Raw genomic sequence first — 27,948 nt, forward strand, 5'->3', positions numbered from 1 at the left:
TCCAACATTTGTTATCGGGCAAGTGATATATTTTTGCAAGCTTGACTGGAGTCATGTACCACCTGTACATCATTTTCATAATATTTTCTCTTAGGGCATTACATGCCGTGAATTTAATCCCGGTGGTCCACAACTTCTCCCAGTCAGCAAACATAATATTATATCCCATATCTTGTGCCCATTTTATCATTGCAGATTTTACTGTTTCTTCCTCAGTATTCCATTTCAACAGCAGATTATACATTCTTGAAAGTATCTTAGCATTGGTTTCTAACAATTCTGTTTCTAACTTTGATTTTTCCACCTGGAAACCAATTTTTTTATCCAAGTTATAAACCTCTCTTATTTGAAAATAATGTAACCAGTCTCGCACCTTCTCTTTAAGTTTGTCATAGCTCTGCAATTTCAGTTTGTCACCTTCCTGTTCTAAAATTTCCCAATATTTTGGCCATTTAGCCTCCATGTTGAGCTTTTTCAAAGCTTTCGCTTCCATAGGTGATAGCCACCTTGGGGTTTTACTCTTCAGAAAATCTTTGTACCTTGTCCAGACATTAAACAATGCTTTCCTGACAATATGGTTTTTAAATGCCTTATGTGCTTTTACCTTGCCATACCATAAATATGCATGCCATCCAAATATGTTATCATACCCTTCAAGATCCAAAACATCTGTATTCTCAAGAAGTAGCCATTCCTTCAGCCAGCAAAAAGCTGCTGACTCATAATAAAGTTTTAAGTCTGGCAGGGCAAACCCCCCTCTGTCTTTAGCATCAGTAAGGATCTTAAATTTTATTCTGGGCTTTTTGCCCTGCCAGACAAATCTAGATATATCTCTTTGCCACTTCTTGAAACAGTCCATCTTATCAATAATTTGCAATGATTGAAATAAGAATAACATTCTCGGCAAAACATTCATCTTAATAACAGCAATTCGACCCAGCAGGGAAAGCTTCAGATTCGTCCAAACTTCTAGATCTTTTTTCACCTCTGACCAGCATTTCTCATAGTTGTCTTTAAATAGGTTCACATTCTTGGATGTCATATTCACCCGCAGGCATTTTACCTTCTTTACTAATGTTAAGTCTGTCTCTTTCTGAAACCTCTCTTTCTCTATCGGCGTCAAATTTTTCTCCAAAACCTTAGTTTTCAATTTGTTCAATTTAAAGCCTGCCACTTGACCAAAATCCTGGATTACTTCTAGGGCCCTCTTAGTGCTAGATATCGGCTCCTGTAATGTCATAACAAGATCATCTGCAAAAGCTTTAAGTTTGTATTGTTTAACTCCAACCTGGATACCTTGAATCAAATGGTCCCTTCTAATCATATTTAGCAAAACCTCCAGGACCGAAATGAAAAGCAATGGGGAAATTGGGCAACCTTGTTGTGTCCCTTTCTCTATTTTAAACTCTTCTGTAACCATATTGTTTACTATCAATTTAGCTTTTTGTTCAGAATATATCGCACCTATACCATTTTCAAAGTTTTGTCCAACCCCCATCCCCTGAAGATTTTTCTTCATAAAACTCCAGGAAATGTTGTCAAAGGCTTTCTCCGCATCTACGAAAATCAAGACAGCTTTTGTGTTAATGTTCACCTGCAGCTTTTCTAAAATGTTATTTATATTCCTCGTATTGTCCGATAGGTGTCTTCCAGGGAGAAAGCCGGCCTGGTCTTTATGTATCACCTCTGCCAAGACTTTTTTCAGTCTTCTAGCCAAGATATCTGTAAAGATTTTAAAGACCAACTAAGTTAGTTCTTGGTATAAGCTTTCGTGTGCATGCACACTTCTTCAGATACAACTGTGTATCTGAAGAAGTGTGCATGCACACGAAAGCTTATACCAAGAACTAACTTAGTTGGTCTTTAAGGTGCTACAGGAAGGAATTTTTTTATTTGGACTATGGCAGACCAACACGGCTACCCATCTGTAACTGTAAAGATTTTGTAATCCACATTAAGTAGGGATATGGGGCGATAGTTCTTAAGTTGTGTCTTTTCAGACTCAGTTTTCGGTATAAGTGTGATATAAGCTTCTTTCCACGTCTCCGGCGCCTTTCCCCCCTCCATAATTTCATTGCAAACCTCCTTTAATGGTTGAATTAAATAGTCCTTCAAAGTTCTGTAATACTTGGAGGTTAATCCATCAGGCCCTGGAGATTTGCCCAGTTGCATATTCTGAATCGCGCCTTCCACCTCTTGTTCAGTTATTTTGCAATTCAATAATACTTTGTTTTCTTGAGAATTTTTTTGTAATCCATTAGTTTTCAGAAATTGATCAATTTTCGACTCAGTCTGCGGCCGTTGTGTATAAAGTTGTTTAAAGTATCTCTGGAAGCAGCTTCTAATCTCCTGTGGATTCTGAATGTTCTTTCCATCCACTTCAAGATTAGTAACCGTGTTTAGTTTTTGTCTCTTCTTCAGCTGCCATGATAACAGCTTTCCACATTTATTAGCTGATTCGAAGGTCTTTTGTCTCATCTGTTTAACTTTCCATTCAATGTCCTGGTTTATCATTTTCATATATTGTACTTGATATAACTTAATTTCTCTCAAAATCTCTTGTGATTTTGGTTTAGCTCTAAGTTTTTTCTCTCCTTCTCTTATTTTCTCCAAAATCTTCTCTTTTTTCTCATTTTGGGTTCTCCTTTTTATTGCATTTTGCTGAATCAAAAACCGTCTCATTACGGCTTTGCTTGCGTCCCAGATTGTTCTTTTTTCCACTGTGGTCTTCAAATTTATCTCAAAATAGTCTTTTATAATTTTTTGGGCCTTCTTGGTGATTTCTGGATCTCTAAACAAGGCGTCGTTCATCCTCCATCTGAAGGAACCAGTCAATGTTGGTTTCATTTCCATTTTCACAGGATTATGGTTGGAGCAAGTTTTTGGGCAAATTTCTACTTTTTGGATCTTAGGAGCCATTCCTCTGGTTATCCAGATTTGGTCAATCCTTGTCCAAGTCTTTTGGGCTTCAGAAAAGAATGTCCCCTCTCTACCTGGGGGATTCTTAGTTCGAGGGCTAAATTGTATTCAAAAACATCTGGAGAGCACTAGGTTGGCTACCCCTGGTTTGAACAAATCATCTCCTAAAAGTGGTGTGTGTGTCGCAGAGAGTAGCCCTGCCAGGAACCATAGGGGCAAAACCCTTCTAAATACATTTTTGCATGGTCCTGTGACAAATCATGCATCAACAGAACAGTTAAATCTTTGTAAACACAGAGCTGTTTGTCTCTCTGACATCTACTTTTGCTGAATCGTTCATTCAGATCCACTTTTTGTTAACCCTTAGGCTTTCAGTTATGCCATTTATTTTAAGCCACACCAGCCTTGGTATCTATTTAGTATGGCAACTTAACATTATTCTGCATTGACAGACACACAATCCACATACAAAAGCTGTCTGGGTTGGCAGTTGAAGCTTATCTCAACAGCAATGGAATAGCATGCTTCACTGGGTGGGTATCAGGAACAGGTCAGCAATAACGGTATTAGTGAAAATAAAAAAAATTCCTTCCAGTAGCACCTTAAAGACCAACTAAGTTAGTTCTTGGTATGAGCTTTCGTGTGCATGCACACTTCTTCAGATACCTGAAGAAGAAGTGTGCATGCACACGAAAGCTCATACCAAGAACTAACTTAGTTGGTCTTTAAGGTGCTACTGGAAGGAATTTTTTTATTTTGACTATGGCAGACCAACACGGCTACCTATCTGGTATTAGTGAAGTTAACTCCCTTTATTCAAAGAAAGAAAACAGCTCAGGAGACTAGGCCTAGTGAGCAGAGCAATTCTTCCCAGCAGATCTTTCCTGAATTAGGCAGTTGTGAGGAGTGAAAGTCCCCTGGTTCCTTCCAAATCAGTCTGAGGTTCCTTCAATTTGCTTATCATTGCTCTGCCCTCTTCATACCTCTTCATGTTCTAGAAGACCAGGGAGGAGGGTAGCAGCCCATCGCAGGATGGGGAGACAGCCTGGCTTCCTCACTAGCCTAATTCACTGCTGCCTCTTGTCCTCTCAATCCTCCTCTTCTGCCTTTGGTTCTTGACTGCTCTCTGCCACAGACTCTTCCTGCCCACTAAATCCTGTTACCTCTTCAGTTGCCAACACCTTTTCCCAGTGTGCTTAATCTTCTCCATCTGACCACATCATCGTCCCACCACCAATCTGAACCTTCTTCATTTGGGGTGAAGAATCCCTTGTGGGGTTCTCCAACTAGTGCCTCCCACCACTCCTCTGCATCTAGCCAGCCCATTACAATGGTCAGGTCTGTCTTAAGTATATCAGGCACCGTGGTGCAAAGATCCCTCTGCCCCCCCATTTCCCAGAGTTGCCAAAAAGTCGGGGAAAACGGTTGGGGGGTATGCGAAAGATCCCCATGTGGGAGAAAATCTTGGAGAGGGGGAGGTGGCTTAACGCAATAGCCCAATAGCCAAACTCCTAAGGAGGCAACGGGTGGGTTTCCCTTCTCCCGCTCCCTTGCCGACACACTAACTGCACTCCTTGCACCCCTCAGCTGATCTCCGATAGTTTTAAAGCTGCAGACGAGCGACACAACTGTAGAATAGACCAAGGCTTCCATGAGGTTCCACTCAGCTGAACCAACCGCAAAATACCTAAGACAAAAACACAAGACAGAAGCGAGAAGCGCCAACCGCGTTGCAAAATTCCTCAGCTGATCGGCGGCAAAGAGGGAGCTCCTCTGCCGCACTTGTCTTAAATGTGGCAAGCCACACACCCTGAACCAGCCGATTGGCTGGCCAGGGGGATGACGTGGCAGAGGATTCCCCAGATCGCGCGAGGCTGGGAGCCAGCCTCTGTGAGAGTGTTGGGAGCAGGAAGCCAGCAACACCACCTCCTCCCGAGGTTGGAAGTGGCTTTGGCAACCTTTTTACAGTGCTGCTGGCAGCTTTGCAGAAGTGAAGGAGGTGGGCACCTGTTGGAGGGCAGCTTCTCTGGTGGGGAAGAGGCGGAGGCTCCAGGCACAGCACTGTGTCAGCGAGGCAGGCGAGGGCAGCAAGCTGATGCCGGGAGGCACTGCTGCGCCCAGCCTCCACCTCTTCCCTGGTGCCCGTGCCGCAGTGGCCACGGCAGGTAGAGGCTCTGGGCATGGCGCTGCTTTGGCGCAGCATGGCAGAGGCAGGTGAAGGCAGTGAGATGATGCTGGGAGGTGCTGCATCCAGCCTCTGCCTCTTCCCTGGCGCACTTCAGAACTTGGCGCCCTGGCACAATGCGCCACTTGCCTTTATGGGCAAGACGCCCCTGACAATGGTCTACCACAACTGAAGGCAGCAGGCTAGTTTTGGGTGCACAAAGCAGGACATAAGACACACACAGGCCTATCCTTCATCAGCTTACCTCCCCACTGCCCCCTGCACCTCAACATCTGCCACCTAAGGTGGCAGGAAGCCTCCTGCTGTATAATCAATGGGAGGGCCAGTTCTACTTTACTCCTGCCTCTGCTCCCTGTCATTTATCTGGTTAATATCCACCCTATTACCCAATGACCATTAAGCTTACATTTGGAAACCTCCAATTCTTGTGAGGCTGAATAAGCCCATTGTACAAAGCTAAGGGGCACATTCATCACCTCAAGCCTACCGATACGTAAACCTCAGAAGGTTGTTCATGAGATAATGTGGACCTTGAGCTAAAAAGGTTCCTCAATTCTATTCTACCAAGTTAATAAGCAATGTAGCAGCCCAAGACATATACCTTTCTTTTGTATTTATTTCTGAGGGAAAGTTTGTATTTATCCACCAGGAAGGGTTGAATTGATTGTGGGGTGGGTATTTTTTTGGCATAGCTGAAAAAAACTCTGGTGGCTGTAAAACCTCTCCCATAGCAAAAATATATGTTCATAACATTACAGCAGCATATATGCTTGACACCAGTGCACAACAGGAGTGGTGATCAATTGCCTTGGTAGAGTTTACCCCATGATTGCCCTTGTGACAGGGACTTAACTTTTTCTTGCCAACTTCTGTGTCCCCGCCCTCTATTAAATTTCCTTGGTTTTAAGCCCTCCAGGAGACACAACTGACAGAATCCTCTGTGGGTGGTTGAAGTTTTCTGTGGCTGGGTAAGTTACATTTCAACTTGCTCTCTTTCTTGTCTCCACTCTTCACAGTTAGCAGTCCTTTCTAGTTCTGACCCAACCTTCCATACCTCTGTAAAGTAGTACCCCCCCTTTTTAAGAAGAGGATTCAGAATATCAGTGTTTCTACAGCTCCACCTCCCAGTGTTTTATGTTGGAATTTGTATTGGTGAAATAAGGAATCCTGCACATCCTCTGAAAGAAGTTAATATTTAGCAAATTCTGGGGATATTCTCCTGGTGATAGAGAGGTTCTGGGGTGAGGCTGCCACAAATTAAACTCTCTGCTCCAAACTCCTCCATCATATAAGCCTGTACCTTGAACCCTAGACTGTTCTTCAGACAGCCTGCCAAGCCAAATTGGGATCTCTTCACCAGCTGAAGTTTTTGAACAGTGCATTAAGCCATGTAGTTGTGAGATTTGAAAGCCAAGAAATGCTTAAGGGATCTTACCATAACTGCCAGGATGAAGCTCTCTTCCTTTTCTAGAGTCTCAGGGGAATTCCATACAGCAGTTTATTGTGGACTCAATGCTGCTTTTGCATGGAAAGCTTGTAAAGTGTCTACATTATACTATTGCCAAAAATGCTACCCCATATTATTTCCGCATTTAATTTACATTTATTGTTTCAATGAAAAATCCAGTAACTGAATGAATAAAAACTCACAGCAACAGTAAATATGGATTAAATGGAGAGGGGGAAATGGCATTGTATTTTGATGAGGATGATTGTGTGTGGATGCTGGGAGAAATTAACTAATAAATAATTTGAATCCACAATAAGATGCCATGGGGAAGTGCCCTCAGTCTCCCTTGAAGGGAACAACTTTGAAGGTGGGATTCAGATGATATTTGTGGGGGGAGGGAGTGTTCTTTACTGGGTTTTTGTGAAGTGATGAGGGGTCTTCTTTCGTCACTTCTATTTACCGTACATAAACATTAAAAGCAAGGACAAGCCAGTTTTATGTGAAATTTGACAGCTCTGTTGCTATAGGCTTTGAAAAGGTGCTATTTGTCTCACTATCTGCTCTGGAGAAGGAAAGATAAATGTGAACATTGCCACCTCATAAAAAGCCAGTAAATTTCCACACCCAAAAGTGCCAACCCACCTGAACATTGCCCTCCCTCCTGATCTTCAGAAGGGTTTTCACCCACACCCACTCCTAAAATCTCTTAAATTGGGCTAGACTGAACATTCAGCCCAGCCCAACTTATAACCCAGCAGCAGGTTCCTTCCTGCCCATTTGGCATCCAGTGCTATTTAGTAACAGGAGATGAGTGACTGAACGGTTTCCTCTTGTCTCACCAAGTTGCTCTAAAGTAACTGGAGAAAAGCATAAGCAACAGGAAACAAGAGGTGCTTTTGTTCTCACTGTATTCAGGACCCCCTGCTATTGCTTCCTCATTTTGAGCATCAGTAAAGAAGAGGAGATGAACATCTTTCCACCTAGGACGGTAAGCGATATCTACCTTACAATCAACAGTGCCTGATGGTTTCTGCTCCAAGCGAAAATAAGTTCTACTCAGTAACAGTCCTCTAATTCTAATGCATGCTAAGCTACAAGCAATAATGGGTTCTTCTGTACTTTTCTTTGCTATGCCTCAAACATGGCAAGGGGAAGTTAGGACCAAAGCATCTCAGATTATCTAAGAAAGGGTGGGTCCATTTAGATATAATGCAGAATGATGTATTGAGAAGCTTGAAGGCTGAAGAGAGGGAAGCCAGATTCTCTCTCCCTCTTTTAATAATGCAAGAAAAAACAAAACTCTGCTATCTGGTCCAATGGATTAAGATTTCAATTCCAGGGAGGTTATCTTGTCACTTGGGGGAAGGGACATAGTTCAGTGGTTGACCATCTGTATTGTATGCAGTAGCTCCCAGCTTCAATCTCTAGGGTCTCCAGGTAGGGCTGTGAAACTTTCCTGTCTGCAACTGGCCATCAGTGGAGACAATGCTGAAACTAGATAGTCCAATGGACCAATTAAGTATAAAGTTCTGAATTGGACCATTGGAAGGAAGGAGGAAGTGCAGGGAATGTACAAGACGGCAGCTCACTAACACAAGGCCAACTGATGTATCTGAACTAGCCCAGTTTGGTTTGACTTAATCCACTGATGAGACCGTTATACTGGCCTGAGAAACTAGAGCCACTGAAACAATTTCCCCAAGTGATGGTTTGGTTTTCATAGTCAAAAGATGGCGTCATTGCATTTTCCTAGCATGAGAAACCTCCTCCCCCCCCCATTTCATTTCTCAGCAGGAAAAATCTGAAGTCCGGATCATTCAAACCCTCACACAGGGTGAACAAGCAGCTGTTGCTTCTAGAAAAGAAACGGTGAAGAAATGCCTTGCCAAGCTTGGGATTCCACATGATGTGGTAGGGTTTCATTTATTTTTAGTAATAACAATTAATTATAATGATCAAACAGAAGCTTCATCGGGCTGTGTAAAACAAGTATGCTTTGGGTATTGAAAACACACACTTTATTTTTTCATTCCTTGATTAAACAGAGATTTGTTAAGTCCCCTCCCTTTTCTTCCACCAGGACAAAACCCCAAATATTGCTGTCCTGGGGTCAGGAGGAGGACTGAGGGCCATGATTGCCCTTTATGGGACATTGACGGAGCTGAAGAAATATGATCTCCTGGACTGTATTATGTACTTGGTTGGGGTATCAGGTTCAACCTGGTAAGTGAATGTAAATGGTTAATGAGAAAAGCAAGCTGTGGCATGTGGTAGAAGCTGCAATCTCTGGCAGCAACACCTTATCACAACTGATAAAAATCTCTGTGCCATCAGCATTTACAAGATCAAACTCAGCCCATGGCAGCAAGGCAAAAGCAACATGCCTAACAAAGCTACATTTTTCACCGGGCTCAGTTGGTAATGACAAGAGGTTGTAATTCACATGTTAAATTACAGAAAAGACAGCTACCCCACAACACAGTCTCATTTTAGGCTCTATTAATGGGCAAAGGATCTTGGAAATGCAAAATATATAGTCTTCACAAATCATTTGTGCAAGACAAAGGGCACACACACTTCCCCACAAGAAAGAGTGGGTGGTGTTGGCATAGTGAAAAAAATAGTTTTCACTATCCTGGCATATAGAGAGTCATTTTACAGAAACATCCTGCAACATAGAGAAATAATAAGGATGTCACATTGGTAAGCAATTATTACACCAAAGAATACCTTTTCTCATGCTCTGGTGCATACAGTGGTACCTTGGTTTGTGAACAGCCTAGTTTACGACCATTTTGGATTACGACCAATTCAAACCCGGAAGTGTGCGTCCTAGTTTGTGAACTTTTTTGGATTATGAGCTGGGGTTTTTTTGGATTACGAACAACTTTTTTGGCCCCATTGGCAAAAGTGTGCCTTGGGTTACGACCTGTTTTGGTTTATGAATGGACCTCCAGAACAGATTATGGTTGTAAACCAAGGTACCACTGTATGTCTTGTCAGTGAATGGAGAGGAGTGTGATCACATGCATTGACTCTGATGTCTGACTTCTGCACACTGAACAGAATGGGCTTTATGTCAGTAGAGCTGGATACATGGAGGCTGGAGCTAGGGCCAGTTGCCATGATATATGGTTTTATTGACTGTGTGGGACCAAAGGAACTTAAGGACTCTTCAACTGTTACTATATTGTACACTTACTCTTTATCACATATGAATGAACACTATATACTTGGAATTTTTAATCCCAGCTGATTGCAATGTAACTTCTTTTATCACTCATGAAAGTTCATTCAAATGTATGTCTAGTTGCATGTAAACTCCAAGCTGAAACTAAAAAGGAAGAGAGTTGTTAAGGCTTCTGACCTGGAGAGAACATTCTTCATTTGCTAGTCTTTCGAGTATTTTCAAAATTAGTAGGTAGTCGTGTTGGTCTGACACAGTCAAAATATATATAATAATAAAAAAAAATGCCCAGTAGCACCTTAGAGTGCTGGACAATTTTATATAGATAGATAGATAGCTAGACAGACAGACAGACAGATAGACACGGGTGGTGCTGTGGGTTAAACCACAGAGCCTAGGACTTGCCGATCAGAAGGTCAGTGGTTCGAATCCCTGTGACAGGGTGAGCTCCTGTTGCTCGGTCCCTGCTCCTGCCAACCTAGCAGTTCGAAAGCACGTCAAAGTGCAAGTAGATAAATAGGTACCGCTCCGGTGGGAAGGTAAATGGTGCTTCCGTGCGCTGCTGTGGTTCTCCAGAAGCGGCTTAGTCATGCTGGCCACATGACCCGGAAGCTGTACGCCGGCTCCCTCGGCCAATAAAGCGAGATGAGCGCTGCAACCCCAGAGTCGGCCACGACTGGGCCTAATGGTCAGGGGTCCCTTTACCTTATATATATTTCAAAATAGGATTGTGTCCGAATTCCATTGCTCCTTCCCATTGTTTCAATCATATTGTTGCATGTCAATCCAATCTCTGAGAGGTACAAAATCCCAGGGATTCCAGAAGCTTATTATTCAGGGTTTGTGTTTCCTTTGGAATGAGGTGCAGTCGAAACTGTGGTGTCTTTAGGATATGTGGTTTATTTACACACACATATATAGCCATCCCTCACAATGGAGGGGTTTACAGCATTGACATCCCCAAAAGGGTCTTGCTTCTCCCATAGCTGCAGCCTTCTATTCCAACAGAAATCAGGCATGGGTCTATCTCTCCCAGCTGCCAGGCTTCTAGCGCACATCACTCAAGTCTCAACTTTGCCTTTATCTTTCAACCCACCAGCGGGTTGAGGAAGGGGCCCCCACCCATTTGTTATCTGACCCAGAGCCACTTTTTTGTTATCTTAATGGCTCATACTTAGAGGGCCATTACCTCACCAGGAAGATAGCCTACCTAGTCCATGGAATTGAATCCATGCTGGATCCAGGAATTAGACAGGGCCCAGAGATATACCGCCTACATCCCCTCCACAAACTCATCATAATGTTTATATTGTTCCATGAAAAGGTGCATGTCAGCTCTCTACAAAAATGAAGACTGGGCTGAAAAAATAGAGGCCTTGGAAAAACTTCAGAAGGAAACACTTGTAAATGGCAAATGGGATTTGAAGAGGGCAACAGAAGCTGCATTGGAGGCCTCAAAAGATGAACATTACTCCTTGACTGATTTCTGGTCCTATTTTATTGTGTATAAAATGCTAAAGGAGGTAGGTGGAGATTTTTTTAAAAGGTTTTTTAAAAACCACACGAGACCTAAACTGAACAAGAATATAAAGAAAGTTAGCAGTTACCAAAAGTGACCAGGACAGTATTTTTCCCCTCAAGGCCCTACCATTATCTCTTATATATCATATGAAACATATAAATGCATTCATATATTCAGAAGCACTAAAATTAGGTAGGTAATTTTGTTTTCATCTCTGGATTATTATGTGGTAAGGTGTTGTCTGGAGCTAGACAGGAAGGGTTTGAAGAAGAGATTTTGCCTGCAAGTTGGCCAACCATGATCTGGTGCAGCCCTGGGAAGAAAGAATGTGAGTCAAGTGTGGGTTGGTGTCAGGAACCACTCACCACTTCCCTATGTGGCAAGCAGTGTCATTATAGTTTCTTAATCTAGAACCATGTGGATTCACTCTCTACTCAGAGTGGCCAGTAACCTTATAAAAATTATTCAGCATTTTAATGCAGATTTCTCCTAATAAACACACGTTTGTATGCAGTTTTGACTAATGCATGCATTTTTGCAAGCAATGCATCCTAATACCATGCATTCTGCATGATATTTTCACTTATATATACTCCTTTTTATGCACACTTCTACCTAATATATGCATTTTTGTGAACATTTGTTATCGAAGAGGTGCATTGCAAAATTCAGACAAGTGTGAATTTTGTGTGTGTGGTTTGGTTCTCAACTTGCACTCAGAAAGTGCAGATTTGATCAATTTGTCTTCAAATGCAAACTGAATTAAATTTCTCCCCCATCCCTGAATGTTACACACAAGTAAACCCTGAGAGTTGGGGAACAGGTAGAGTAGTAGAGTCAATTAACTAAACCCATGTCTTTTCAGCTTGATGAACGCAACTTGACTGAACAGAAGAGATCATGTGAGAATGGGAAAAATCCTTATCCCATCTATGCAGCTGTGGACAAGCACAGATACGAAGGACACCACGTAGGTAATAACATGACGATATCATTTTCTCTTATTATTTTCTCCCATCCATTGGTATCATTCACTAAGGCCTTTCTCCACATGCCTCCCCCTACAGTGTTAGCCAGCTGGCTACCAGTGAGTGCCAAAACTCTGCCAGCTTACCCAGGACCACATCAGATTTGATTTTAAAATGAGCTGATCCATCTCCCTCCCTGCCAAAATAAAGAAGTAAATCAATCAATCAATCAAGACTAGCAGCAAAACCAATTCAAATTTTCCAGAGGGCAGCTCTTCAATATACCAGCATGGGCAAAGCAATCAAGATGACCTTGTCTGTGAGGTTACATTGAAGAGCTGTCCCTGGGGAAACTGAGAATCGTTACCAAAATCCCCAGCATCATCATGGGAGAGGGCCGACTTTGCAGCCCCAAGGGTTACACTCTGATTGCTGTGTATTTCTGTGGGTAAAACTACCCACCCTGATACTGAAACAGAGATTAGCAAGTTCATCTGAGCAATTGGATATTAGCACGTCCCTGCTTGCCAAAAGAATTTCATGGTTATTGCTGACTTCCTTTCAACTTCACTTCAAAATCCCTCCAAGTGTTTCCCCTGCACAGGGCCTTCCAAATCGCTTTGCATTCTGCTTTAGATGGAATTTCTTGGCAGCTCTTTCTTTGCTGATTTGTTTCCCATTCATTTGTCTTCTGGGCATTCTGTTCTCATTAGCACTTTGGGATTTTCTTCTCATCTCTCTCTCTCTAACTTTCTTTTTAATCTTCTTTCCTCCCAGGCAGCTGGTTTGAATTTACCCCACACGATGCAGGGGCTCCTGGCGTAGGTGGGGGTCACAGTACAGCAGGATATGTTGAAACCAAACTCTTTGGGAGTCTGTTTAGAAATGGAGAACTAAGCAAGAAGAAAAAGGAGAAAGATATTACCTACCTTCAAGGTTTGCCAACCTAGTTTTGCTTATTTGAAGCCTGTCGTTCTCAGAATGCCAAGTAGAATAACCTCCTCTGAACCAGTGGTGGCTAGAACAGGTGGGGTGGAGGGCAGGGGCACCAGCTGTAAATGAAGCCAGACCCAATGACAGTCAGGACTACCACCCAATTGGTGGCAAGACAGAAGGAGCTGGGGGCAGGTTGAGTATAGTTTGAGGTTGATGGACAGTGCTCCATTCATTCTAATGGACCAGCCTCCTCTGCTCTGAAGGCATTTTAAAGATGCACAAGAAGCAACTTCACATCAAGTCCATTTGGCTTCATGCTGTTTCAGCTCAGTACTATCTCTTCTAGCAATCTGGGCCCCAGACATCACAGGCTTACAACTCCCATTATCCCCAAACATTGCCTATGCTGGACGTGGCTAGTGAGAGTTCTTTCTGTGATGATCTGGATGGTCAGAGGTTTCCCATCCCTGGTTCATACTGATTGGCTACAGCTTGCCAACATTTCAGACAGGAGTCTTTCCACCCTCAGCTTTACCTGGAGACAGCAAGGATTGAAATTGGGATAGTCTGCATGCAAAACATGTGCCATGGCCCTTCCTCTCTTTTTGCAAGATCAAAGAATAGAGTGGGTGTGTGATCAGTTGAGAGGTTTAGCAGTGGAATTCTATCCATGCTTACTCAGAAGTGAGTTCATCTGGAACTTGCTAGGGACTGTGTTTAGAACTGTAACCTTAACATGCATATTTACAACACTGTAGTGTTGAAACATGCTAGGTTTATGGGGTACATAAGAGGAGTTCATGCAGCAACATGTCCTGGAGCAGACAAGATGGGAAAATGTATATCCAAGGAGACTATGATGTGTGCATTGTTATCTTTATAATCTTTCAAAGGATGGAGCCATTTCAAACATGGCTAGTTAAATGCTATATGAGCATTAAACAACAGGTTTGGACATTTATAGTACACCAAAGACCAGTGCTTTTTTTCTGGGGGGAAGCTGGGGTACGCATATGCCTAAAAATTTTGCGAATCTAAGTTTGGCCCCATTGAGCGGCAGTATTTCAATATGAGTAGGAAAATTAGAGTACCCCTAAACATTTTTTTTGGGGGGGGAAGGACTGCCAAAGACTGTTAAAAAGCCATCTCTTCCTGATTTTCAGGTTTATGGGGAAGTGCTCTTGCAAGCGAGCGAGAAATTAAGAAAGAAATCCTTGGTAAGTTGCTACATTTTTGCTTCTGTTGCTCAATGAAGCAAAATTCTTCATTGTGACTCAACACATTTCTGAGTTAAGAGCTCCTTGTTCAGGAGCTATAGACAGAAACAGACAACAATAGTGCTATGATTCTTTAAAACACTTCTTAAGTTGCATGCATGCTGTGGAAAGTCTTCATGGTCCAAAAATCTTTAAAACACATGACAAAAAATTGCTTTCCTGAAGGCTTAAACCCTTTTAATATTGTAAGCTGCCCCTATGATCCTTGGATGAAGGGTGGTATTGATAATTAATTAATTATAATAAAACCCATGTCAGGCAATTAAAAGATGCATTGACGATGAAACAGCATTTGCCAGGTACTAAACTCAGACCTTAGCCATGAAGTCACAAAAATCTATTTGTTCTCCTTGAACAGCACACATAAACATAGGGTGGTATGTAACTAAATAGATCCACTAGCATAAGGATTTCTGCTTGCTCCCTCCCCTGCTCCCTCTCCAAATGCACTCTGGAGGGCTGGGGGACTGACCAGAACAGATATATTGGGGCATAGGGAGTATGCAGGGATAGAAGAGTTGACAGAAATTCCTTTGCACAGCCAAAAGTCCTCGTACTAGCAGATCTATTTCACTAGATGCCTCCCAAGCACCTACTTTTGAGGCTCGCTGGGTTCTGGGAGATGGAGGTCTGGAATGCTTTCTAATGACAATGTGTCAGCTGGGTGTTGTTCCAGCTGTCCCATGATTTCCCAGCTTTCCCCCTCATCTGCCTCTGAGCTCAAACCCCTTTTGTAAATCTATACTGTCTTCCTCCTCCCTGGAAGGGTCAGGATGGGGAGGCGGTCTCCACCATTCCTGCTCCTCAGCCCAGTCCCTGATGTCTTGTAGTAAAGCTACTCTGGTCTCCTTTGGGAGGAGGGTAGAATTTTAATAATATATTAAATGAAACAATGATACAGTACATATGAGAAAGTAAGCCTTACTTGTGTGTTAACGTGGGAATTTGTCTTTCAAGGTGCTTTACTGGATTTGCTAAAAAAGGACAAAGAAGCTTATTTTAAAGCTCGTGAATTGAATCCAGGTAACTCACGTTTCCTTCCATCAATTTTCTTTCCTCATCTTTATGAGGAAAGTCATTGCCATAAACCAGGGGTGGACCATATTTTGAGGGCCAAAGAATGACATTCTCTTTGGGTAAAATGGGTGGTGGTGGTGACACACTTATTCCCTCTGTCACCCATTCACCACACAGAGGGAGAGCAACAAACCAGGAAACACAGAGAGACAACAATGGGCACCTTTTTGTTTCTCTCTAACCCATCTCCTTTCTTTTCCTCCCATTCTTTCACATCCCTGTACAGATACCTATTTACCCACACTCATTCCTACAATTACCTTCTACTGGGATTTCTGGTGTTCTATGGACTTGTGCCTTCAGACAATTTGGAAGCTTCCCACGGATTATGAACAACTTGCACTTCTCTCTTCCGTACACACCAGAAAGTCCCTGTTACCAAGCAGTATAAGCAGATCTTTGTGAAACTTTAGGCTAAGCACAGGTTAGAGTAGTGGCTTGCAACTGCCTCAACAGTTTGGGTTCAGGAAAGTACCGTATTTTTCGCTCTATAAGACGCACCAGACCATAAGACGCACCTAGTTTTTGGAGGAGGAAAACAAGAAAAAAAATATTCTGAATCCCAGAAGCCAGAACAGCAAGAGGGATCGCTGCGCAGCGATCCCTCTTGCTGTTCTGGCTTTTGGGATAGCTGTGCAGCCTGCATTCACTCCATAAGACGCACACACATTTCCCCTTATTTTTTAGGAGGGAAAAAGTGAGTCTTATAGTGCAAAAAATACGGTATATCTGTCTTTGAGATCTCCTCAGGAGTGGTCCTCCCTTTTAAGCAGAGCGATTTTGGGTGTAATGAAAAAACCCCCCAGAAAATTGTTAGTTATTTATGCTTATTATAGGCTTACTCCCAAGAAGGGGTGCTTGAGAGATTTTTGTTCATCAGGTGCCAAATTGACTTTGTCAGCTTTGCATGTCATTTGTTGTTCTATCCAAGGGAGAAATATATATTGGGCTGGTCCTGGATCTTATTGACCTATGCAGATCTTAGGAAATGTTAAAGGCAAAGAATGAAAAGGAGGTCATCCATTCCCCACAAAGTTCTGTTGTGTTTATGAGGTGGAGGGATAGCAGTTGCTGGACATCTGAATGAAATGAGCACTGTAAAAAGCTCATTTGGAATAAATAGAGAGCAGGCCGGCCTTTGTAACCAACTTTCCTGTTGTGTTTCATTCTCAAGAGTACCAGGCACTTAGTTTTCTTTGCAAGGCTTATGAGTATATTTTGGAGTTGCAACTGTCTATATTAGATGCTTCAGCAGCAGCAGCAACTGGATTTTTTGACCTTTTAGAGAACCTCCTGAAAGGTAAGTGATTTCTAAGCAACGTATTTTCTTCCTTTTGAAAGCAGTATGGTGCTTTGTGAATAAATTGATGGGCACTAGTTCAGAGTAAGCTGTCTGGAATTAATGAATCTGTTAGATATGCCCATTAACTTTTTAATTTTCTTTATTATTATTGTCCATCAAAATTCAAGTTTGCCAAAATATAATTACAACAAAAAGTGTGGGGAAGAGAAATGTTAATGTTATAACTAAGTGTGCCTTAAATAAAAACAGATTGCAAGAAAAGCAACAATGCTACTTTCCAAACAGAATATATACCATTACTTACCGTAAGTGACTTACAACATCCCTAAAAGTATACTTAAACTTGGGTTTCCTGTACTCTGTTGCACCATTATGTTATGAGCATGCTCTACTTTTCTACAAAGCAATTATGAGGCTGTCTTCCTTCTCTTACTCTGAGAAGAGTTATTAATATTATCATATTTATATATTTCCCAAGTTTTGATCATCCATTCTTCCACAGTCCTTATATCATAGAATCTTACACACACACACACACACACACACACACACACACACACACACCTATATACACACGTTATTGCAGATTTTAATACAGGTAGCTGTCCATTGGAAGCAAATAACCCATTCTTTCCCCTTTGTTGTTTAGTTTTTCATCCTGCCTTTATTCACCATGCCTCTCTATTTTCTGTGAAGTCCATAGTACCAGCAAAAGCTATAAGGCGCTCAAAGAGATGCGTCAGTCCTGGACGACAGCAGATGAAAAGGCAAAAGAGGAAGCCTGTTTGAAACTGTGGGAAGCTTTGCATGATGATTTTGGAGGCAAGTACCATAGTGCTCATATATTGCCTTCTAACAGTGACTCGCTACAACGTTAGGGAATCAGGTTTTGGTAATATAATAAATGCTGGTGCTCACTTTATTATTTGTGTAAGAATTATCCTAAGAGCAAACTCAGGTGACAAGTGCTAACACTATTGCACCCAGATAACAGCCACTTAAAAGAAAGAGAGAGATACCAGTATGGAGTTTGCAAAAAATACACATGTATACAAGCATGCACATTTGTGTGTGTGTGTGTGTGTGCGCGCACACACACACACACTTTGTTAATTTTTAACAAAACTACTAGTTGGGAATCCTCCCCCCCCCAAGGCCTGATGAATACTGAGCATGTTCAGTAGCTGCAGAATGTACAGTTAACAGTTTGAAAAGAGAAATGGAATACAAGGGGAGTGGAATGGCCTCATAGAAGAGAATGGCTGGAACCCAGGACCACTCTTTTAGGGTTGAGAGTAGAAACACCTGTTGCTTATGCTTAGACGTGAACTTCCCACTCCACATGAACATTGTTTCATTTTTGAAAATCCCAGAGAAACCCTGAGCCAATTCAAAGGCTCAGAAATGTGTCATTCTGCCAGCCATGTGATGACCTCTCCTGTCACACAAACTTATCACTGGCAATCAAGGATGGTGGATGTTTGTAAGCTTTTACAATGCTTGTCTGACAACCACAATTTTGGAGCTAGGTGGGGCTGGGGGTGTTAAGTGGGTGTAATTTGGATTTTCTCCAATAAACCACACAGTTTCCTATTTAGAGGGACATGGATCAGCTTATTTTTAAGCCAACTAGCAAATGTTGCAGGAACGGGACAATGTTCAACTTTTTAGAGAGTGAGCCCCTTTCAATGAAATGGAACTTACTTTTGAGTAGGGATGGAGGAGGAATTCAGTTCACTTTGCAATTAAAGTTGAACATGTCAAATTCACAGAAAAGTGCATATATTGGTGAAATTAACAGCCATATTGCTTTTCTTCTAACACCCCCACCCCCCAAAAATGCGTCCATGGGAATTTAAGAAGCTTAAGATATGTCTTATCTCCCTGCGGTATCTTCAAGCTGCTTGTTGAGATGGTCTATACAGTGGTACCTTGGGTTAAGAACTTAATTCATTGTGGAGGTCTGTTCTTAACCTGAAACTATTCTTAACCTGAATCACCACTTTGGCTAATGGAGCCTCCCACTGCCCCTGCACGATTTCTGTTCTCATCCTGAAGCAAAGTTCTTAAACCAAGGTACTATTTCTGGGTTAGCGGAGTCTGTAACCTGAAGCGCATGTAACCTGAAGTACCACTGTAGTTCTCAAATGGTTGTTTTTCTTCCGAAAACAGGAGTTATAAAAGTGATATCTATCAGCCCTTTTCAAGCCATTAAAAGTAAGTAAATTGCTTTTTTATTTGCATTGCCTTTTTATTCTCTGTAGCCAGTGCCATTTAGAGGATAGACATAGAGTTAGATTTGGATCTTTAATGCCTGAATAAAGTCCCATTTTAGACTCATTGAGTTGAACCCAAAGAACTATGAACAGAAAGAAAACAGCTGCTAGCAGTGTTCCACAAGCACCAGTACAAGCAGTACTGTACAAGAGATTCTGTTTCATGCTTACATTGGGCAAGTGCAAAACTCTTCAACATGTTTTGCTTCAATTTCATTTTTCCTCTTAGAATGCTCTGGCAGACGGATGCGGAATGTGTGACCCTCCCAATGTTGTTAGATCCTGCATCTCATCAGCTGCACTGCCAGTTATCAGAAATAATGGGAGACACAGTCCAATGATATCTGCATTTCCCCATCCCTTCTCTAGAACAAAGCACACATCTGTGCATATGTGAGCAGAAAGTACCTTTTGGAGCTAGCAAGGTTCTGTTATGTGCCTTTGGGAGAATAACTGTCTCTCAACTTTGCACCTCTAAGTAGAATTAAGAATATCAGCATGGGCTTGGTACTGATGAGCACTGCAAAGGCTCTTAACAAATCAGGAACGCTATCAGTTAGTAGCAATGGCCATCTGTACTCTGAAACATCCCTATGGAAGTGCCTGAATCTATCCAACTGATAGATTGGAACTGAACAATAAGAAATCCTCATAAACTTCCACACACCCCCAAGAAACATTCCATGGATATATAATGTAAATTATATAGTTAAATATGAAGTTTGTAAGTAGCTTAGAATTGAATGTACTCTCTGTTTTAGCAGATTGTCCCAATGTGAGCCATGGGTGGTGAGAGGGCAGCATTGCTCTTTCCATTGAATTCAATAATAAGTACCATACAGTTTCAAAATCACATTTCGTATTTGTGTTCCTGAACACTCTAAGGTGCTTTGTTAGTTTCTCCATAAGGGATATGTTCTTTATTCTGTCCCACCATGCCTCTGGAATTAAATTATTTGCTGCTTTGCAATGTTGTGTAATTATATTTCTAGCTGCAAACAATGATTAATAGGGTCCTTAATGAATAAATTCTTATTGTCATCTAGATTCAGATTTAATAAAGCTAGCCTCGGATCAGGTTGTATCACCTGATCCAAGGCTTCAAAGATTATTTCCCAAAATAATTGAAAGGTGTATGGTTTATCCAATCTTTTGTGCACTATTTGCTTCAGTGTGAACTGTTCAGTTTTATTTGTTTATATAGTTTTGTTCTGCTTTTGTTTGGTTTTCAGGAAGCCTTATCACACGCTATTGTATTGTTATTTATTTATGTGGCATTCTTAGCTCTGAATCTCATTTAATTTAGACTGGATCATGCTCATCCACAAAACCAATGTATGTATTCTGAAGTGGACTTGGGGAAGCACCGATAACTTCTTTCACAACGACCGTAAGATTGTTTTGCAATCACATTCATGATAGTTTACTTATAATTGTAAGTTTTTATATTTTACAGCAGAATCTCAGTTTTTGAATGTAAATCATTCCGGAAGACCGTTTGACTTCCAAAACGTTCGAAAACTGAAGCATGCATTTCCGGAAGCAATTACTCAATATGGAAAACTCAATATGGAAGCCATGTGGCACGTTCGACTTCTGAAAAGCGTTCAAAAACTGTAGCATTTACTTCCGGGTTTTCGGTGTTCGGAAGCCGAAACGTTTGACTTCTGAGACACTCGAAAACCGAGCTACCACTGTACTGCATGTTTCGGACTGTGACTGCCACATCATCATGCCATGGGGATACTGTCAAATAGGGATAAGTTTAGGGATGGGGCAAGGATTTGGACTAGGGATGGTCAACTATTGGTTGACTTTTCATGGAAAGAATCAAGTAGTGATGGCTGTGTCCCTTCCCCCAAAGACAAATTATCTCACTCTGCAGAAGGGGATGGGTCACACCTATTAGAGGGGCTCATTGTGAGACAGCTTCCTATGTTATGCATTCCTGCTCCTAAGAGAGTCAGCTAGCAAACAGCAGTTAAAAGTAAAATACTACTTCCAACTCCTTTCCAAATAAAATCTTTCATTTAAAGTAAAAAAATCGGAGACCTGGTAAAGTAATTCTTGAATTGGTAGATTCAGCTAACAAGTCATAGAGCCAAACCTTCTCTTTTCCACTAGCATTTTCCATTAATGGAGAACTTGGAGGTGCATGTGGCAGCTTTAGATATATTTCAAATTAAGAAGGGGAAAAAATGGAAATCCTCAGGAACAGTATGCTTCACCTTGGAACACACTGGAACAGAGTTGCCTTGGGGCTATTTTACTCATATTTGCATCCCAACTGATCTTTCTCCAGAGCTTTATTAATAATCAATCACCAATAGGTTTGTGTTGGTTCAAACATTTACACTGAAGTTTTGTGTGATGTTATGTTCTTAGCCGATGTTAAAGTCCCAGCGCTAAAAGGGAAAGATGTCGTGTCCCTGATTGATGCTGGCCTGGCAATAAATACTGCTTACCCGCTTATTCTCTACCCTGAGAGAAATGTGAAGCTGATCCTGTCTTTTGACTTCAGTTCTGGGGACCCTTTTGAGGTAATTCATTTTATGAAAGGGGCAGACAGATAGGCATACAAGGCTAAAATACGTCTTGTCTCCCTTTCTAATTTTTCATGGCAACAGGAATTCAGATGATGAAGTGAAACCTTGTAATGGATGTGACTAACTTCGGACCATTAAATTCAGTGAGGCTACTCTGAGTTTAACTTAGTTGGATACAACACTTTGACTCATTTCCTGACCAATCGATTGTTGTCAGAAACCCCCCTCTCTCTGTGAAATAACTATGATACAACCTCTTCTCAAGCATTATCCCAGTTTTCCATAGATGACACTGCTTGGGAATATCCGCTCACCTGGGACTCTGGGTGGGCAGCTGTTGCAGCATGGCATGGCCATGGTGGGTCCAGGAGACTGCCATATTCTAGTGGTTGGAGGAGGTGATGGCTGGCACTGCCCACCTCCAGCTACATCGGGCACTCAGGTAAAGGTGGGCAGTGCTCTCATAGCCAACCAAAGGCAGGAGCTTAGGGGCTGCAAGCAGCCTGCCCCCAGCCTATTTAAGGGGGCAGACAGGTGTTGGCCGCCCTCATGGCTGACAGATCAAGTGGAAAATAAAGCATTGGGCTGGATCCTTAGTCACAGGGTACCCCGTTAGAGGGGTATAGGAGGGCTGACTGTCTGGGAGACCACTGGGGGACCAATGGGCCAATGCACCACTATAAATGGCAGCCTGTGTGGGGTCATAGCATCCAATCCATGTTGTGGGTCACTCCCCAGCACAAGTTTGACCCCATCAGGTTTCTTTCAGGTAGCAGACAGGCTGCCTGATGCAGGATACATGCCCAATGCCTTAGCCAAACCTACTCTTTTCTGTAATCAATAAACTTGTGTCCTAATTCAACCCAATACCAGTTTCTGGTGCAATTCTTCACCCCCCCTTCACCTGCTGCAGCCATTATGCTCCTGTGCTGTCAAGTATCAATGCATGCAACACTGAGAATCTGATGTTAACAGAGCATTGGAGGAGGGAGCAATGCTACATCACTTCTCAAGCTGCTGAGGTAATGTTAGAATAAAAGATGTTTAGGAAAGAGACATATAGAAGCTTAGTGGCAGAACAACATTTTTCATGCAAAAGGCCCCAGGGACAACCCCTTGCATCTTCTGGTAGAGCTGAGAAAGATTCCATGCCTTAAATCCTAGATATTGCCAAGAGGTGAAGACAATACTGAGCTAGATGCACTGTTGATCTGACTTGATAAAAGCCAGCTTCCTGTGTTCCTGTGAGCCCCTAAAAGCAACACAGGAAGCAAAGTGGCAGCTATTTTTCCAAGTGGATTTGTCAATGCATTAAATAGTTTTTTCTTCCTTTTGGCACAGACCATCACAAAAGCTGCAGAGTACTGCAAAGTCAATGGAATCAAATTTCCCAAGATAGATGAGAAAGATCAGCAAGAGAAAGACAACCCGTTGGATTGCTATATCTTCAAAGGAGAGGGCCTAACTATCATGCATTTCCCACTATTCAACAGAGTCAACTGCCCAGGTAACTTGAGAATGGGGCTTATTTGGAGTTTTTGTTTTTGTTTTTAATGATCAGAGATTAAAATGATTGAGAAGTAAGAACTGAGTGGGTCATTTCCTCCCAACATTAAATTGCTCTGGTAGCACATTCACCCTCATGTTTAAACTCATCTTCCTTTTTTCCTTTCTTTCTGAGATATTTCCCCTTTTCCTGACTGGTGAACATTGCCTTCCTTAAGGTTCCTTTCTTCATATCAGATACATCCTACTGGGGCCTCATTAAACATCCCTGCCACATACATTCCAACATTTCACAACTGAAAATAGGGACAGACCTCAAAGCCCCTATTCACAAGCCACCCGATTGCACATTGTTCTATTCAGTCTATTATATCCATAGACTGTCCATTCATTTTTCTAAAAAGGACAATAGAGCATTTCCTCTTTCAGCTATACTACAAAAATATAATTATCATAGACTCATGGAGTAAAAGCAGGCCTTGTAAACCACCCTGTCCTCTGGGTAATATATTATCAATATGATATCAATAATTTGAAATCAACATCACCGATGATAGTATGTGAAACAGGAGGCATTGTACTACATGAGACATTATATGCTCTAGTGCATGTCTTTATATCCCTGTGTATAAATATTAGATGCATCTGTGCAACCAAACTCAGAGTTTTAAAAGCTAGAGATCAAGGGAATGCTGCTAATCCTGCATAATGCAACTCTTACAGTGTGCTCAATGAGCAATTCAATGTTTAGCTGTGATCCTCTTTCTGTAGAAAAGTGCAAGGGGGAAGTAAATTTACATGCAATATTCTCCTTTTTTGCCTTATTTATTTTATTGATTTATTATACTGGCACCAACACAGATAACACTCACAAAACAAACTAACAAAAAGATACTACAACTACAGATGCAAAGCAGATGTTAAAGACACATCACTAATTCACTCCTTATTAATTTCTATTAGACTTCCTTCATCCTCAGCACAGGTCTGGTTGTATAGTTAGTCAACTGTTTCTTTCACAATTCCTCTTCTCTATTTTTCTCTTTATCTTACATTCTTACACCATAATTTGTTTTGCGGAAATTAGTCAAGACAAGTCCAGGTATTACCTAATTTGAGGGCACTGCTTTTTCAGATACTCACTATATTTTCCTTATTCTTTCTGAATTTTTTGTTTGGATTGATCTCTAATTGCCTCTGTCAATTTAGCCAGTTCTAAATACTCAAATAACGTATCTTGCCACTCTTTTTTTTATTGGGATTGTCTCATTTTTCCATTTTTTGGCAATTAGAATTCTTGCTGCAGCTATCACACAAAGAAATATTCTCTTATTTTCCCTTTCAATATCTGACTCCAATATTCCCAATAGAAAGGCTTCTGTTTTTTTAAAGGTTTGTTTGAATATTTTCTTCAGCTCTTCATAAACCATATCCCCAAAACTTCTAACTGTATCACAAGTGTACCACATATGCAGCAGTGTGCCCTCTGCTTGTTTGCACCTCCAACACATTTTTGATTTTGTTCTATACATTTTAGATAGTTTGTAAGGTGTTATATACCATCTGTAGAACATTAAATAATTTTCTTTTATTTCCTCACATGCCGTGAATCTCCAGTTCTCTTTCCATAATTTTTCCCATGCTGCTAATTGAATACGTTTACCTATATCTATTGCCCAATTCACCATCACTTTCTTTACTTGTTCGTCTTTCACCTCCCATTCTAGTAAGGTTCCATACATCCTAGATATTACTTTTATCTTGTTTTGTATTAATTTTCTTTCCAATAAATGCAATATTCTTAAACTCATCAGTAATGGGTTACTTTATAGTCACCCTCCAATGTGCCTGTTTTTCAGGTAAAATTGAAGAATACGCTTCAACGTTTAAAACCTTCAAGTTGAAATACTCGGATGAAGAAATTGAAAAGCTACTCACTGCGGCGAAGATGAATGTAGCAAATAATCATCAAAAGATTCTGGGTGAGATCAAGGATATTATGCGTTCTCCTCAAAGGCCTTAATCAAATGTTATAGGCCTTCTAACTTGTGAAGGGCCTCAAAGAGCTGGCTCTCCTCATGAGATTTTGTTTGTTTGGAGAACTTAAAATCACTTTTGGGTATTGGTTGGGTGCAAAACTGTAATGTCTGCTTTAAATATAAAACATATGCTCAGGAAGAATTCATTTCCTTTTTGAATGTGTGTTTCAAGCATTGTCTGTTCATACATAGGTGATTCTCTGCTTCAAGAATGTGGAACTTTGACCCTCCAGATGTTGTTTGGACCGCAACTTCCAGCATATCTGAACATTTGTCATGCAAGCTGAGGCTGATCAGAGATGTTGTTGGAGTCCAACAACATCTGGAGGGCCACAGGTTCATCATGCCTGGTCTAGATGGTACAGTACTAATAATGAAAAGTATAACAATGATTATGATAAAAAATAACATGTATAATACTGGCAACGAAACAAGTTCATATTGCATATCATTGTAGATATAACACTCTCTGGATAATGTGGTATATGGATTAAATAGAATGACTATGGTCCAAAGGAACTCTCTCCCTCCTATTTTTTGTTTATGAGGTGCTTTTAATTATTCTGTATATTACACAGCTTTCTACATGGTGTAGTACTAAGAGTGATAAGTATAAGGCAAGATTCAGATTCAGTTACTTCAGTCTCACTGAAGTTGCAGTTAACTTGTCCCATTGATTTCTATTGGAGAAGAGCACATAGGGAGCTGCCTAATTCTGTGTCAAATCATTGGTCTATTTTTGCTCAGTGTTGACTGACACTGGCTGTCCAAGATTTCAGACCAGGATCTCTCCCAGCCCTTCCTGGAACTGTCAGAGATTGAACCTACAGACAACATGCATGCTCTTCCACCCCCAATTAAATCTATCATAAATACGTGATATACAAGGGAAGTTTTGCAAAGGAAAACAATCTCACTGGACTACACAGCTTCTCAAGAAAACAAGCCCTCTCTGAAAGATGAGACATCCAGTCAAAGTATGAATAAAACAAAGAAACAAAATAAGATCACTGTAATGAATGTCATATGTAGAATGTAATTAATCTAATAAAGATAGCACCTAAATGTTCTTTAATATGTTGTCAGATTTTATTGGTAAGTACAAGGTTTTGAAAGGCAAGTGCTGGTAGTATGGCCACGCTGCCAAAGGGCTAAGAGCTGCACCTCTTCCACACTTTTGTATTAGGAGCTCTCTCTGTGTGAATGTGTGGATAGAGCTAGACAGAGACAAAAGTGGACAGATCAATAGATGCGGCTCATGTATTTTTTCGGTAGAATACATTCCAGCCGCGCGGAAGTCAGAGGTTTGTACACCAAGCTTTCAACTTATGCTCACATTTCTTATGTGATCCCAAGCTTACATTAGGGTTTATTTCCAGAGGCAAAAATCCAGACAAAAGAAGTTGTTGCGCTTTTATTCCAGCAATTGCAAAAAAATATGATGAGCTTCTCTGCTGAGCCCATGCTGCCCACACTAGAGCCCATACCTGAACCCCAACCACCCACCCACATGCACACCCACCCACAGAAATCTAACCCCTCCCCAAACCCCAGACATTTCCTTAAAATGGTAAAAATCCTCCTGGATGGGCATGTTCGCCCCCAAAAGAGGACATGTCTGGGATTTCTTGGACGTATGGCAACCCTACCTTATATCGGCAATAAAATGCAGTGGTGCCTTGGTTCTCAAACTTAATCTGTTCCGGAAGTCTGTTCCAAAACCAAAAGCATTCCAAAACCAAGGCGTGCTTTCCCATAGAAAGTAATGCAAAACAAATTAATTTGTTCCAGACTTTTAAAAACAACCCCTAAAACAGCAATTTAACATGAATTTTACTATCTAACAAGACCATTGATCCATAAAATGAAAGCAATAATCAATGCACTGTACTATAAAATAAATAAGACAGTATTGTAGATGATAAAAATGAAAAAATATTTATTTTTTCTTCCCTGCACTGATGATAGTCAGTTTGGATGGGGGGCTTTTATCCATTTCCGCTGTCATACAATCAATCAATCAGTAGCTGAACTGGGTTCCACACAGTCACAAAAGCAAATTAACCGAAAAAGCCTCAAAAACGCAAAATGAATAGCAAAAACAAAAGCGTCAAACTTAATCCATTCCAGAAGTCCATTTGACTTCCAAAATGTTCGAAAACCAAGGTACAGCTCCTGATTAGTGCAGACTTCCCAGAAACAATAGTCGACAACTGCATTGGACATTTGGCTTCCAAAAATCATTCGAAAACCAGAACAGTCACTTCCGGGTTTTTGGAGTTTGAGAACCAAAGTGTTTGAGAACCAAGTCATTTGGGAACCAAGGTACCACTGTAATAATAAAAATAATAAACTGGAAAATTCAGGGGAAATAAAAACATGTTGTAGAAAAAATGTCAAAAGGAAGTGGAGGAATGGGAAACAACCGTTGGCAATCCCATCAGCCATTGGACTCACCCTGGGAGATTATTCGGGTTTTGTCAGAGAGTTGGAGAGGAAGATAGGACCTAGCAAGAGCATGGAGAACAAGCAGAGGTCATCTGAATGAAGAGGAGGTGATCTGAGCCTTCCTGGTTTTATGTGTTTTTTTTGCCTGTGTGCTGTTCCTGGGAACTGAACCCTCACGTAAGTTGCAGGCTTAATGTGCACACACCCTCTCCTTTCCTTGCCTCTGCAAAGAAGCCATTTCCAAAGAGCCCCCTGCAAAATTGAGCTTGCCACCCTGCTGTCAGTTGGGAGTGGGGTGGAGAGCAACAT

At 41.4% G+C, this 27,948-nt stretch overlaps 2 protein-coding genes across 3 annotated transcripts in view; one reads left to right on the forward strand and one right to left on the reverse strand.

The window, feature by feature from the left end:
• LOC308571672 (olfactory receptor 2AP1-like) overlaps positions 1–27,948 on the reverse strand; it is a gene marked incomplete at both ends in the record, with an annotated part of 295,033 nt that overhangs the window by 77,794 nt on the left and 189,291 nt on the right. The window lies entirely within an intron of this gene.
• On the forward strand, positions 6,004–26,264 carry LOC308570472 (cytosolic phospholipase A2 gamma-like). Of its 2 annotated transcripts, none has more exons than XM_081165335.1 (16): positions 6,004–6,072; positions 7,470–7,542; positions 8,346–8,465; positions 8,635–8,777; positions 11,066–11,264; positions 12,129–12,237; positions 13,009–13,167; positions 14,331–14,384; positions 15,402–15,467; positions 16,696–16,821; positions 17,521–17,646; positions 18,997–19,041; positions 20,407–20,490; positions 21,486–21,640; positions 22,988–23,153; positions 25,012–26,264. In XM_081165335.1, exons 2-16 carry the CDS (start codon positions 7,519–7,521, stop codon positions 25,173–25,175), a joined length of 1,740 nt encoding a protein of 579 aa, XP_081021461.1. In that variant the 5' UTR covers positions 6,004–6,072; positions 7,470–7,518; the 3' UTR covers positions 25,176–26,264. The 2 variants fall into 2 exon arrangements, with proteins under 2 accessions (XP_081021461.1, XP_081021462.1); XM_081165336.1 differs by having other exon boundaries at positions 6,057–6,072; positions 8,349–8,465.

This window comes from Podarcis bocagei (genome assembly GCF_964188305.1).
Source record: "Podarcis bocagei genome assembly, chromosome: 13".
Lineage (NCBI taxonomy): Eukaryota > Metazoa > Chordata > Lepidosauria > Squamata > Lacertidae > Podarcis > Podarcis bocagei.

Bases quoted from the DNA above. Each gene is read 5' to 3' on its own strand.
- LOC308570472 (XM_081165335.1), top strand. From the start codon at position 7,519: ATGAACATCTTTCCACCTAGGACG. The intron at 11,265-12,128 runs GTAGGTGGAGAT...ATGTCTTTTCAG, and splicing joins TGTATAAAATGCTAAAGGAG to CTTGATGAACGCAACTTGAC. The intron at 13,168-14,330 runs GTTTGCCAACCT...CCTGATTTTCAG, and splicing joins AGATATTACCTACCTTCAAG to GTTTATGGGGAAGTGCTCTT.